We start from the raw sequence: 15,617 nt of genomic DNA on the forward strand, positions 1-15,617 counted from the left end.
TTTGGCCCCAGACTTGCCTGGCCCTTTTTGTCTCCTTTCCCCACCAGAAGGTGCTGTAGACTTGTGGCAAGCTTTTCAGGACTCAGTGGCCTTACTTTGGGCCAACTTTGTTTGGCTGGACATTACCCACAAGGGGATAGGTAATGTTAAGTGTTTTATTGGGACACTAATATCCTTGTTTTCTCTTCTTCTCTATACACACTAATTGTATTCAAGTTCTCACATACTAGGTATATTGTTGCCTTTTGCACAGGAATGGCCGGACACCTTTAGATTGTGCACGCAAGTTCAGTGGTCCAAGGGTATCCCTTGGTTGCCCACTAACATTATTACTTGCAGTTCTGGTTGTTATTTTGAAATATTGTATGCCACAGTCATAAGCAAATTTCCTTGTCAATTGTGTGATAACCAGCTTGTTATGATCATTTTGAAGTCTGTTATTTACAGATGTTACTATTTACTTTGATACTTTTACCAATGTGTTTCATCTTCAGAGATTCACCAAAAAAGATGTTAACAAATGCTGCAGAATACAAGTTTCTGGTAACTTTAGAATTATAAAATTGAACTGAGTAAGAATTTCCAGAGCTTACAGAAAAACTAAGCAAAGTTAAATTGTAAGAGATTAAATGAACTGATTAGGATGACCATAACTTTTATTGAAAAAATTGTTGAAATTGAATGTTTTTGAGTTAAAATTGCTATCTAATTTTGATTCATCATTCTTATGACTTGAAGGTAGCAAAAGGTAAATCATAATGTCAGCGTCATTTTGAAAAAGGAAATGTCCTTTAGATCAAGAAAGGTTTGAATCTTTTTAAAGGATGTATTTCTAGCACATAAAGCTAAGTGTAAATAATACAGTTCTAATTTTATACATATACACACTGCACACATTTAAAATCTATAGACAAAATAAGCAAATTAAGATTTGGAAAAATAGTAAGATCTACTTATTTTCAATAGTATATATAAAATCATCAATCTATATCCAAAATGAGCTGCAGCACATGGCAGTTGCCTTTATGCAGTTGTTTACTATTTGAATCTCATTGAGTCTACACAGTATTTTTGTCTTGACAAGCAATTATTATTCTGTATCTTCTAATAAATGGTTAATTTTGTTGCCAAGAATTTTGTGTATTTTATATTAAGGAGTATTATCTCACTACTTTGAGTCATTTTGACTCATTACATAATACATTTAGAATTTTTAAAATTATGATCAGTTATTTGTAGTAATGTTTCTGATCTAGTTTTCAACTGCAGAGATTACAGATTTTGACATCACAATTTTTACCTGCTTTCAATTACCTGTTCTAGGGGTTGAGGCAAAATACAACTTGGTGAGGCCTCCCTGGTGGCGCAAGGGGTTAAGCACAGCACTGTTAGATCCCCAGTAAGCCAGGGCGAGACCTCTCCTGTCTTGCCCTCTGCTCCCTTCAGCAGTGTATTTCAGTCAGTCTGCCTGTTCTGTTCCCCACTCTTTCTCTGGTGAATCCTCTCACCCCCCTGCACCTCTGGCCTGTACCCCAGTTCTTGTATGCATACATAAATAAATCTTAAAAACAAAACACAACTTTGTGAATAAAAATGAAACATTTACTTTTTCTCCCCATCAAATCCTTCCAGAATTTGGAAACTCAGTATTCTTATTTTCGCCACAACAAAAGTCTGTTTTCTTTGGGCATTACAACTAAAATCTGATTATTAAGCAACAACACAAACTTTAAGAGTCTATGCGATTAATCACAATTCTTGCTGTATTTAGGCAAATTAACAAGCCAGGTTTATTGAAAGTAGACTTATTTTGCCATCAAATTAATTATCTTTGACAGAATGTGGTCAACTGCAAAGGAAGAGTTATATTTGCATCTTTGTAGATAGCAGGTGCTAGTATTGCTTTTGAGGGCTTTTGTTCCCTACCTGTAAACTAAACTGTACACTGAATTCTAGCTTCCTTTAGTGAAGCTGAATTATTGGTTACACCTACTATTTTGTTGTATGATCAACCAGAAACTCAGCAGGGGCACATCATTAAATCTACACTACAGAATAAAAGCGGGAACCACTTTCCATCTGACACGGAACACGAAACACCAGGAATCTTCCAGGAAGCACAAGATCAATAAACCAAAAGTGAAGAAATGCAATCCAATGGTTGATCAAAAACACTTTCCAATGTTGATCAGTGATGATTTCAAAGAAAGATCTTGATCAAGATGGGAAAATTTGAAAAGCTGGTATCACTGGAGCCATTTTAAAATAAGGGCAAGAGTAAGCCACAGCAGAAAAACTGCTTACTCTCCTCTTTAAACTGGATCTGACCCTTGCACTGGATCAAATGCCAACATTCCAAGAAGTCAACAAAAATGAGAGTATCCTATTAGAAAGAACTGATAACGAGAACTTTTACCTACTTTTACTTTGTGACCCCTTTATCTGATTATTTTATCTGATGACCATTACCTCATCCTTTTTTCTTCCTTGGACCCATCCTGAAAATGTGTTTTTGGTTTCTCCATAATCCTGTATATCCTGAATCACAATTTTCTGCTATTTTCAAATTAACATATTTCAGCTTCCCTGCTAACTTTGCTGTTCTCTTACTAAAGGTCAATAACATACTTAAGAAAACTAATAATATCATCCAATTATCTCAAGAGTGTATTTTTTTAAAAGATTTATTTACGCATACAAGAACTGGGTTACAGGCCAGAGGTGTGGGGGGGGGGGTGAGAGGATTCACCAGAGACAGAGTGGGAAACAGAACAGGCAGACTGACCAAAACACACTGCTGAGGGGAGCAGCAGGCGAGACAGAAGAGGTCTGCTGTGCCATGTGGGTTGCTCCCTGGCCGGGAGGGGGGAATTGAACTTGTGCTGCAGAGGCTGCAGACTGCTTCACAGTGCTGTGCTTAACCCCTTGAGTGACCAGGGAGGCCCTCAAGAGTGTATTTTAGATTTGTTCTTCATCCAAAGTCAGGATTCAATTTTGGGTCACAAATTGCATTTGGTCATCACTTGTCTTTCAGTGCCCTGTAGCGTTGGGGGAAGAACTGAGCTCAGAAATTTGAGTTCAGAAGAATTTGAACTAAAAAAAAAAAACTCTGAGTTCAGAAGAATTACGTTCAGAAACTGAAAACATATCCTCAGGATGGATCCAAGGAAGAAAGAAGGATGAGGTAATGGTCATCAGGTAAAATGATCAGAAGAATTGAGTTCAGAAATTTCTTCTGCTGAATTACTACATTCTGAATTTGCCTGGCTGTTTAGTAATTTCTTCTATTCTTAGTCATTATATAAAGATGTCAGAGATTAAGAGCACATCTAAAATGAACACAGATTTTCAATAACTAGCATTCATGTAACTATTCAGATGGCACTGGTGGTATTTCTTAAAACATTAATGACATTTTTAATCTTCACGTGAAGCTACAGAAACAAACCATTTTCTATTATCCCTGTTTTCTCCAAACAAAATGCCAGAAAAGAGGCAGTTTGGCAAGACAAAACTTTTAAAACATCAGAGAAAAAACTGTGGCCCCACCTCCACCCCCACCCCAGTCAGCAAAGGATGAGTAGAGAGCCTACATTTCTCATCTTGTCAGACTGTAACTAGGCCATACCTTCCCTCCCACTAGAGTGGTATCAGAGAAGGTCAAGCAGGGAGCAGTCTATCATAATTGCCTAGCAATAACAAGTCCACCCCCACCTGCTAACATGGTATCAGAGGAGAGGGAGTAATAGACTTCTAACCCCACTGATGAGGCAGTGATGAGGCACCCCTCCCCTCCTTAGCAAGACACTATCAGAGAAGGCCTAGTGGAGAAATCACTGCTTATTGGTAACAAAGCTTACCAAACACCCCATCCTCCCCCTACAAACTCTCCCACCACTGGGGAACAACGAGGGGATCCTTCCCCTCCCATCCAGCAGAGCAGAAAACCTGAAATTCTACCTATCACCAAGTAGGTGACACCTGTAGAAAACAACAACATGAGCAACCAACATCCCTCACATAGATGTATGTAAAAGTCCTTAACAAAATTATTAGCAACCAGAATTCAGAAGCTATCCGCAGCCACCACAGCACGAGTTCAATCCCTGGCCAGGGAGGTGACCCACATGGCACAGCAGACCTCTCCTGTCTCACCTGCTGTGCCCCTCAGCAGTGTATTTCAGTCAATCTGCCTGTTCTGTTGCCCACTCTGTCTCTGGTGAATCCTCTCACCCCCTACACCTCTAGCCTGTACCCCAGTTCTTGTATGCATAAATAAATAAACCTTTAAAAAAAAAAAAAAAGAAAGGTAGTACTCAAACCTAACACATAAAGATTGTATGTTGAGACTCCTGATGGAAGAAATCAAAGACCATTCTGAATAGACAGATATTTATTCCATAACCATGGATTAGCAGAAAATATAGTTAAGATTTCAAATCCTGGGCCTCCCTAGTGGCACAAGGGGTTAAGACCCAGCACTATGAAGCTATCCGCAGCCAATGCAGCACAAGTTCAATCCCCAGCCAGGGAGCTACCCACATGGCGCAACAGACCTCTCCTGGCTCGTCCGCTGCTCCCCTCAGCAGTGTATTTCATTACCTCTGCCTGTTCTGTTCTCCACTCTTGTCTCTGGTGAATCCTCTCACCTCCCACACCTCTGGCCTGTACCCCAGTTCTTGTATACATAAATAAATAAATCTTTCTTTTTTAAAAATGAGATTTCAATTCTCTTCAAATGACATAAATGTTAAAACAATGCCTATAATAAATTTGTTGATATAGACAAGATTATCCTAAAATGTATATGGAAAGGTGAAGAAAATACTACAAAAGCTCAATTCTGAACAAGAATAAAAGTGTAAGAAATCACTCTACCCGACTTCTTATATAGCTATGGCAATTAAGACGATGTGGCACACATATAAGTACATACGCACATCAACTGAACAGAATAGAGAAGCTAGAAATAGGCTCACACCAAAAGAGTGGCCAGGTGATTTTTGACTGAAGTGCAAAAGCAATTCAATGGGGAACAGTTGAAAAAATAGTGCTGAAGAAGTAGGCTATTCATAGAGAGAAAAAAAAAAAAAAAGAACCTCGACCAAATTTCACCCCTTACGTAAAATTTTATTAAAAATGAATCAAATTTAGTGCTAAATTCAATTTTAGACAATAAACAAGGAAAGATAAAAAAAATTAGACGAGATCATAGGAGAAATCTTTAAAACCACGGATTAAGAGTTTCTAAACCGAACACCCAAAAGTACAATAAAAAAATAAAAATAAACTCAACCCCAACAAAATTAAAAATTTTTCTCCACAAAAGGCACTATGACAAGAATGCAAAGACAAGCTATAGACTGGGAGAAAATATTTACAAACCACTCTAGATGCATATCTTCTGGGTTGTTAGGTCATAATGCATTTTTTTTTCTCTTTTTGCACAGAAGAATTGGGGTACAGGCCAGAGGTGGGAGCAGAGAGAGGATTTACTAGACCAGAGACAGAGTAGGGAGCAGAACAGGTGGATTTACTGAAACAGACTGCTAAGGGGAGCAATGGGCGAGACAGGAGAGGTCTGTTGTACCATATGTGTGTCAGCTCTGTGGCAGGGCATCTAACTCAGTCCGCAGAGGTGAGAGCGCTGAGACTGAACCCCTGGGCCACCAGGGAGGCCCAATGCCACATTTTCCCTATGTTTTCCAAAGAAAAAATACATCACAACTTTTCCAACAACCCAACAGAATACATAAAGAACATAAAATACATAAAAACCCAAAAATTCAATTAGAAAGTGGGCAAAAGAGGCATGACATCAAAGAGGATATACAAACGGCAGACAAACACATGAAAAGATGTTCAATATCACTAGCCACTAAAGAAAAGAAAATTAAGAAAGACTATGATGAGGTACTACTACACAGCTATTAGAACAGAACAAATTGTGATAACATGAAAAGCTAGCAGAGAAGTCAAAGAAACTGGATCTCTTACATACTGATGGCGGTAAAGCAAAATTGTAAGTCATATGGGTAACAGTTTAGCAATTAAAAAATAATAATAAAATAAACATACTTAGATTAAACCAGCAATTGGCATTTCTCTGGGTATTTACCCCAGAGAAATGAAAACTAATGTCCACATAAAAACTTGTATACAGAAGTCCCCAGCTTCACTATTTACAGAAATTGAAACATATAAAAACAAACATTCCATAATATGTAGGTAAACAAACTTTGCTACATCCATACCATGAAATACTACTCAGCAATAGAAACTAATAAACTATGGATACACATATAACTTAGATGGGTCTCAAGGGTATCATGTTAAAGGAAAAAAGCCAATCTCAAAAGTTTACATACTGTATGATTCCATTTATTTTTTTAAAAGATTTATTCATGTATACAAGAACTGGGATATAGGCCAGAGATGTAGGGTGTGTGTGAGAGGATTCACCAGAGACAGTGTGGAGAACAGAACAGGCCGACTAACTGAAATACACTGCTGAGGGGAGCACTGGGCAAGAGTCAGGAGAGGTCTGCTGTGCCATGTGGGTAGCTCCCCGGCTGGGGACTGAGCTTGGGCTGCAGTGCCTGCAGACAGCTTCATAGGTTGCATCTTAACTCCTTGCACCACCAGGAATGCCCCAAGTATGATTCCATTTATATGGAAAAACAAAATTACAAGAGGAAAACAGATTAGTGATTGTTAGAGATTAGAGGCAGTGTGTCCAGGTGAGGGGTCTGTGTGGGGATAAAACCCAAAGGAGAGCTTTACAGTGATAGAATAATTTTGTATCTTGAAATTGGAAGCAATGTTTATAAAATCTAGTCATGATAAAATGATATAGAACTGTACATGATAATCAGAAAAGTTTCTTTTAAGAAAATGAAAATATGATTTCTGACTGAAGCATATCACACTTAAATAGAAATGAAAACAAAACTTGAAAAAATCAATTAAGTTCAATTATTAACCAATGCACATATAAGTACACTAACAGATAAGTAATGAGGCAATTAGCAAGACCCGAAAGTCCAAAAGAAAACCTGATTATAAAACCAGTTCCATTACCCACTAACAGTATCACTGTGGAAAATAACTTACCCTTTATACTTCCAGTGATTACAAACAGAAACTAATTAGAATTATTAACCTCATATTTTGTAAGTCCAGGTGACTGAATTCTTACATTACACTGGAAGTGACCTGGACTATTGAATACTATTCCTCAACTTACAGCTAAGGAAACTAAGTAGGGCTAGAATTTTTCAGACAGATATTCCACAACAGAAGCTAACACAAAACCCAGAAAGCACAGTAGTTAAGAATGAAATCAAGCTGCCTCTGGTCAAACTGCAGATTTACCACTTACAGCTATATGTAAGTTACTTAACCTCTATGTGCTTTGCTGTTTCTGTTTGTAAAATGAAGGGACAGCAGTTTTTACCTCCACGGGCTTGTGAAGATTACATAGAATACTTGAAATGCATTTGTAATAACATTTGGCAAATAAAAACGATTCAGTAAATGTAAGTTAATATTGACTTATATCATCAACTTTTTTCTCGGCTAGAGTAGTCCTAGGCCTGAAATTAAATCATTAAGATAGCTATCAATTAATAATCAAATCCACTCTTAACTCCTGAAATCTCTGGGTTAATACAAAAACATGAGTATTTGGAAACAACTGCTAATAAGTCATAAGGTTTTGCTCAGGGTAGAATCCTCTTTCATCATACAATAATGTAACGAAGTACCATTAACTGAAAATATAATTATGATACATACAATAGTGAGTCCAGTTAACCAGTGCAGTATTCTACAAATCAACATAAGTTCCTCATATGAAGACTTATTTAACATGAAATGTAAATAAATAAAAATATTTCAACAGGCACATACCACTCACCAACATTTTTAAACAATATGTCACAGGTTGATGCAACTGATTATCATTGTTGCCTAAAAATATATCTTTAGTTTAACAATCTGGGGAGAAATTGTGATAATTTCCCAAAGTGACAGGCACCAATAAGTTGATATACACAAATTATCTCTCTGGTCTTACTTATGCAAAAACATGAGACCAAATGGCTTCTATAATTTATCATTGGCAATTGGCAGAATACAGAGGATATAGCTACAAAAATGAAACCTTAACTCTTTTCTACTGTACCCAGAGACAACTCACAACAGCACAGCTATGGAAAATGGCTCAAGACTTCAAATTCCATTACAATACCGCGAAAATGCATTGGATTTGGACCCAAATTTAATGCAGGGTTTTGGCAATCTTTGACTTTCATGGCAATCATGTCTATGTTCAAATGGAGAATATACTGATTCACGTATGCTGGATTTTTCTTGTAGTTTCACACTATTATGTGTGAGTATGTACAAAATACTCTAAAATACTAGAGTATAACTCTCTGAAACAACTGTCCTCTTTAAAAACTACACATTCCGGGCCTCCCTGGTGGAAAAAGGGGGTAAGTCTCAGCACTATGAAGCTATCAGCAGCCATTGCAGCACGACTTGGATCCCTGGCCAGGGAACTGACCCACATGGAACGGCAGACCTCTCTCCTGTCGTGCCCGCTGCTCTCCTCAGCAGTATATTTCAGTGATCTGCCTGTTCTGCTCCCTGCTCTGCCTCTGGTGAATCCTCTCACCCTCTTGAGCCTCTGACTATACCCCAGTTCTTGTATAAATAAATCTTTTAAAAAAAAAAAAATCTATCAATTCCTACCATAATTTTTTTAAATTCTCACATTGATTTTCTGCTGTTTTGATAAATATTTTTTTTTAAAGATGTATTTATTTGTGCATACAAGAACTCGGGTACCGGCAAAAGGTGCGGGGAAGGTGTGTGTGTGTGTGTGTGTGTGTGTGTGTGTGTGTGCCTGGATTCACCAGAGTGGGGAGCCTAACAGGCAGATTGACAGAAATACACGCAGTGGGAGAGACAGGAGAGGTCTGCCTTGCCACGTGGGAATCTCCCTGGCAGGCGGGGAATTGAACCCATGCTGCGCTCAACCTGCCGCACCACCTGGAGGCCCCTACAGAGGTAAAATTTACCAAAGAACACAAACCCTTTCTGGTAAAATTTACCTTTAAAGACTCCCACTGTCATGTTGCACCTAATTCTATACCACCTCCAGAACTACTTCAGCTCAATAAATGATACACAGTCCAGTCCAGTTCATATCCTCAATATGAAACATTTTACACAATGATCTAAGTTTAAACTTTTTTTTTTTATATAGAGGCATGCTTTATTTATTTATTTTATTTATTTTGTTTGTTTGTTTTGTTTATACATGCACTGGGTACAGTCAGAAGCGCGGGAGGGTGAGAGAATTCACCAGAGCCAGAGCGGGGAGCAGAGCAGGCAGAAGGACCGAAGTACACTGCTGAGGGGAGCAGCGGGCGGCAGGAGAGGTCTGCGCGCCATGTGTGACCCTCCTCCGGAGGCCGGGGAGCAGCCGGGGATCGAACCGGCACCGCAGAGGTTGCGGGCAGCTTCGCAACCGAGCGCTCAACCGCTGCGCCACCGGGGAGGCCCAATGATCTAAGTTTAATGGTAAGTTTGATGAAAGGTTCTTAACCTGGTTGCACGCCAGAACACACCAGCAAAGAGCAAAGAAGCCAAGTGCATAAAATTTTAATTCTTATTCTAATCACTAAAGCAATATTTGGGCAGGCTAACAATTTGACATAGTGATTGATAACAACAAAAAAATTTTTTTAAAATATGATACACCCCCAAATCAAATCAACATATTAGAAAATAAGAAACGGGCTCAAGACTTCAAATTCCATTATGATATTGTGAAAAATATATTGGATTTGCACCCAAAATTTAATGTATGTTTCAGTAATCTTTGGCTCTCACGCCAATATTTTATTGATGAAACTGACACTGATTTAATTAATCTCAAAGTTCTAAACTGAAGCCAATTTGCAGGTATTTCCAAAAACTTAGTGATAAGATTTAATAAGTTAAATTTGGGCCTCCCTGGTGGCACAGAGGTGCACTGTCTCAGTGCACTGTCACTACGATGGCCTGGGTTAAATCCCTGGCCGGGGAGCTAACCCACATATGGCACAACAGACCTCTTCTGTCTAGCCTGCGGCTCCCCTCAGCAGTGTGTTTCCGTAGATCCACCTGTTCTGCTCCACACTGTTTCTGGTGAATCTTCTCATCCCCCACTGCACCCCACCTCTGGCCTACATCCCAGTCTTTCTATGCATAGAATAAATAAATAAATAAATAAATAAAATTTTAGGGGGAAAAAGGCTAAACTTAATCTATAGTATAATTCATGGTTCTCGTCTCCTACCAGACTATCTTGTCAAAAATTTTAAAAGAACAGAAAAAGGGTCAAGATAATAGACATATTATCACCTCTTCTGCCATAATTCAAAAGATTAACTAGATGCCTAACAAAAATGTAAGATAGGGCCTCCCCAGTGGCGCAGCGGTTGAGCGCTGGGTTGCAAAGCTGCCCACAGCCTCTGCAGCACCGGTTGGATCCCCGGCTGCTCCCCGGCCACTGGAGGAGGGTCCCGCATGGTGCACAGACCTCTCGGGCCGCCCGCTGCTCCCCTCAGCAGTGTACTTCGGTCCTTCTGCCTGCTCTGCTCCCCGCTCTGGCTCTGGTGAATTCTCTCACCCTCCCGCACTTCTGACTGTACCCAGTGCTTGTATAAATAAATAAATAAATGTTTAAAAAAAAAAAAAGTAAGACAATTACAAATAGATGGTCACTCCTATAATACTCTTTTAGGTGACAATACAAATAGATGGTCACTCCTTCATAATACTCTTTCAGGTACATATCATGAACATTGTTTTATGGTTAGACACTGATGAAACTAACTGGTTATGACTAAGTTTTCTTAGTTTCTACCATCCTAAACAAGAGTCAAAATAAAGTCACATTTATGTTACATCTTCCAGTGAAGTGATCATATTACCAGGATGATCTAGTGTGCAGGTAACCAGAGCATTTCAACACAGAAGCATGAAGTCTAGAAGGTTATGTTTAAGATCTAGTGATGATGGTGCTGTGTATGTGGGAGTAGTGGGTGCAAGAATATTCATGGCACAGTTCTGTCACAAATCTATATCCACATATTGAGATGGTAAATTACCAGGTGGTAACAGAGGCAGCAAGAATACAATGAGCTATTCTCCAAGAGCGCCTGACCCGAGCTCTCCTATTTTGAGTTAACATTTTGATTTCATAAAGGCAAGAGAACAAGATCTAAAGAATTACTGTCATGACAATATCTATTCAAGTGGCCCCTTCTGTTCTGGACCAATTATTGATATAATCACTCCATGTGTTACACCACACCTTGAGAGGGAAAAAGCAAAACAAAAAAAGTTTCCAAAACCACATGCAAACAAAAATTTAAAAACACAAAAATAATATTTTGTAAATAACTAAGACCTTATTACAGAAAAATACATGCACATGAGAAAAATAGTGGGAAAAAAATTGATTCCCCCAATCGTTGCAAAAAGTAAAACATTTACTCTGGCAAAAAAATAAATCCACACAGTCCACTGAAAGAATTACACTTAGTTCATACTGTATTTTTCCCCTAAAACCATAATCTTTCAAGAATTTCATAGGTAATTTAGCAGAATATGGAAATGTGTTAATCTCTCAATTAGTCAGTTTTGTGTTCAGAATGAATTCAACCTTCATTAACAATACACCATAATATAAAGACTGAAAACAGCAAAGGTTTCCACTGTAAGCTAGTGACTACACTGGGTAGCACTACTAACCCCATATAATAAGATAGGGCTTGGAGGTAAGATATTGAAAAAGAACTACTTATTATGGTCATTTTTTAATTAAAATGATAATGGCAGTATTCATTTGAACATTTGTGATTCAATCGTTTCTCAAGATTAATGTTCAAATTTCAATTCTCAAAAAAGTCATGAAAATATCTCTAAACCAGCTATGGCAAGGTTTTGAGAATGCACTGAGGATCTAATGATTAACAAAATAAAAATGCTTACAAGCAGTTGCACAACGTAAGAGTCTGTAGAATGGAGAGAGTGCTACTGAAATAAAATCTGATTTATCTAATTATGTCTGGATATTGTGCCATAAAAGTAATGAAAGCTCTTTCTGGAGTAATAGATTTTCTTGATTTGTGCAAAAACTGCTCTTCCATAAAACTAATTTTCTTTACAATTAAGTGGCTCTGAGAACTATCAAAGTGCAAAAATTAATGAAATAAATATTAGGCATGCTGGTATATTAACTGTACAACTCCATCTAAGTTTCTTTCATCAATTTTGCAGTAACACTGAGATGTAATATTAATAAAGAGGAGTTCAGTTCAGCAAACATTTATATGGCAAGACTTACTCAGAGCTAAGTATGAAGACAAGATCACTAGAGAATCTCAGTCTGGTGAGGGTAAACAGAAACAAAAACAATAATAATATTATGTAAACTTCTTCAATTAAGCATCTTATGTATTAAGTAAATACAATCGCTTCTGATAATAGCTAAAAGCAAAGTTAAGAATTCATCTCTCCTGGGCCTCCTTGGTGGACCAAGGGGTTAAGACACAGCACTGTGAAGCTACCTGCAGCCTCTGCAACAGGAGTTGGATCTGGCCAGCCAGGGAGCTATCCACATGGTGCAGCAGACCTCTCCTGTCTCATTCACTGCCCCCCTTAGCAGTGTATTTTCAGTCAGTCTGGCTGTTCTGTTCCCCACTCTGTCTCTGGTGAATCTTCTCACCCCCCCCCCACCTCAGGCCTGTATGCTAGTTCTTGTATGCAAAAATAACTAAATCTTTAAAAAATTCATCTCTCCTTTGAAGAAATAATTACTAGTCCACTGAGCATCTGAAGATATGATATATAGTCTATACACATAAACTAATTTAAAAGCTGTCACAATCAGTAAATTATCACCTTGTGAAAATTAAACACTAGATATCAGTTTAGAGTAGAAATACTTGATTCTAAGTATTTGTTTATATAGCCAAATAACTATCAAATAAATGAGTTGTAAAAACATGATACACAGCTGACTTCGAACATGAAATCTTGAGTCAACAATTACAAAAGGAAATTCAGTTCTAAAGTGAGTATAAATATTGCAATCCATATTTTCCTGGCACAATGATGGTTTTGATACTATGTCTTCTATACAAAGCATCTGTATACCCACCTGTTCCAGTTCTGTTAACTGCCAACTGTAAGCATCCTCTATTATTTTTCCAGATCACGTTACTAAAAATATCATTCCTACAATATCTGGAAAATTGGATTAATATTAGTCTGTCAAAAATAACCCTCCAATTTTCAGGAGATAACTTCAATTCTAGGCCTGGAGGTGAGAAGGCGATCTGAATACTTCTGGACTCTGGTGCTTTCAAATATAATTTTATATTAGTCCCTTTTAACCCAGACACCTGCACTGACCATATTTTCCACCTGTGGCAAATACATGCATCAAGTCAGGCAGTCAAAGTGGAATCAGTCAATACTAAGTATGTGTAAAACAAGAGCACAACGCTCGTTTTGTTAAAAATTTTAAATACAATGTATTAATCTTCTCTTAAAGACCTGCTTTGTCTTATGTTTAAAACAAACATCTTTAAACAAAGAAACCAAGGGGAGGGCGGGGGAAAGCAACAATCACCGTTAGAAAAAATCCAAGAGGTCTGTTTCAGATTCACTTGTTTTCCCAAACATCACTTCCTATTCACGACTTCCTCCACCCTTTTGGGCAAATCAGTGTTTTTAACACCCCCCCTCCCACCCCAGATTTTTAAAAGGGTCCACCATTCACAGACGAGAAAGCCCCAGAAGCCAAATATATTACCCTAGAGACTGCCAACGCTTTGAAAGACACCTGAGAAGATGCCAAGTCCTAAATTAGGTCCCCAAGGGCGCCTTTTCTTTCGTGACCACATTTCTTTTTCTAGCTCTGGGGCCAGACTACCCACCACAGCGCCCCCCCTCTCCTAGTCAAACCTAAACCCTTCCTCGGTCACCTCCACCTCCCTCGGGCCAGCGATCTGTTCAATCCCAACCCGGTGCCGCCGAGCGCCATGTGGTCGCTCCGGCGCCGGTCCAGCCCCCCGAGCCCTCGCCCCACTCCTCCCCCGCAGCCTCTCCCGCTCCCGCCCACCCCCCCGCCCGCGCGACCCCCTCGTCCCCCTCACCACCCCGCGTTCAAAACCCTGCAAGCCCTCGCCTCTAGGAGGCCACACGCCCCGCCTCCCACCCCCTTCGCCCCTCAGCGCCCCCGGCAGTCGCCACCCCTCAGGCCCTCGGCTCACCCCTCCATTTCCCTCAGATTCCGTTCTCGAGCTGCGTCTCCAGGCTCCCTCAACCGTCTCCCGCACCCTCTCCGCATCCTCCACAGCCCCGGCGCCATCCCGGCTCCCCACTCGCCCTCGGCTGCAGGCGCCCCCCAAACTCCCCTCTCCGCAGCCTCAGCTCCCGCTCACCTCCGCGGTCCGAGTGGGGCTCCCCGGACCCCCCTCCGAGTCGGCGTCCGAGCCGTCGGAGTCGAGGGTCCTGCGGGCCTCCCCAGAGTGAAGCGCCTCGAGGGGCGGGGGCGGCTCCCGGCGCGGGGAGCCGGAATGGAGACGGGGGCGGTGGCGGCTTCGCGCAGGCATCGCGCCGGACCCGCGTCTCCGCCGCGCCGGCCGCAGCTCCAAGCCGAACCGGAACTGCTTCGGGGGGCGGGGCTCTGGCGGAGGGGCGGGGCCACCGGCGGGAGGCGGGGCCCACACCGGAACAGACGTGCGGCTGGAGACAGGCACGCGGCGACAACCGGGATGGGAACGCGCTCTCGGGAAGCCTGAGGCGCATGCGTCAGGCCAAAAGCCAAAGTTGGAGAAGGGAAGGTGTTTAGGAACAGGGAGTGGGCCTGTGGGGTTACTGAAAATGGAATTTAGGAGCTAGAAGAGATTAGCCAAATTCCTTCGGTGGAAGCACCCACCTTCTTCCCACGAGTCAGCCACCAATGATCACTGTTAACCTTTACTGCCCTCTTAGTCTTTCACAACCTAAGCCAAAAGCCATATAAATGTCTGCTTTAATCCATGTTCTAACATCACAGGGTATTACTGTTGTAGAGCAACCCCGATACAAAACGGGGTGCCTGACTGTGGGTCCTCACCCGCGCACTTAAAAGGACTTATCAATGCTTTGCTGCAGGCACACGCGAAAGGTTAATAAAAGGTTTATTTACAAGGGAAGGGGAAATGAGGAAATGTACAGCTCTGGGAGAAAAGTGGGAGACAAAGTTTTAAATGAGTCCTACCCAATTCGCCGATCAGGAATCCCAAAATGGCGCTCTCAGAGTTGGCCGCCAGCCAGGAGCGGTGAAGCCAGAAGGCGAGCGATCGCCTAGCCAGAAAGCCCCCAAGGCCCACGTGTTTGGTTTTTATATTCAACCTGGATGCCCAACTCCACCCTCAGGTCCCAGCCACCCCCCCTTTGGTGGTGATGGGATTTGTCTTTCCCAATGTCTTAATGGCTTTAGTCTGGAATGGGGGTGGGGTCCACAAAGCCTGTATGGGATTAACTCAGGACATTATTTCCCCCTA

The 15,617-nt window shown here is 40.7% G+C and overlaps 1 protein-coding gene across 2 annotated transcripts in view; it reads right to left on the reverse strand.

Annotated features, from left to right (window-relative positions):
• Positions 1 to 14,681, reverse strand: part of SAMD8 (sterile alpha motif domain containing 8) — a gene marked incomplete at both ends in the record, with an annotated part of 57,457 nt that extends 42,776 nt beyond the window's left edge. Inside the window, one exon of one of the 2 annotated variants that reach the window (XM_084245262.1) lies at positions 14,511 to 14,681. In XM_084245262.1, the coding sequence (XP_084101388.1) occupies positions 14,511 to 14,681 (171 nt within the window). Of the gene's footprint in view, positions 1 to 14,450; positions 14,482 to 14,510 lie in introns of those variants that run through there. The other variant, XM_084245263.1, reaches the window with a different exon arrangement.
• Positions 14,682 to 15,617: the final 936 nt, after the last annotated feature.

The sequence above is a fragment of the Talpa europaea genome (genome assembly GCF_964194135.1).
Source record: "Talpa europaea genome assembly, chromosome: 10".
Taxonomy (NCBI): domain Eukaryota; kingdom Metazoa; phylum Chordata; class Mammalia; order Eulipotyphla; family Talpidae; genus Talpa; species Talpa europaea.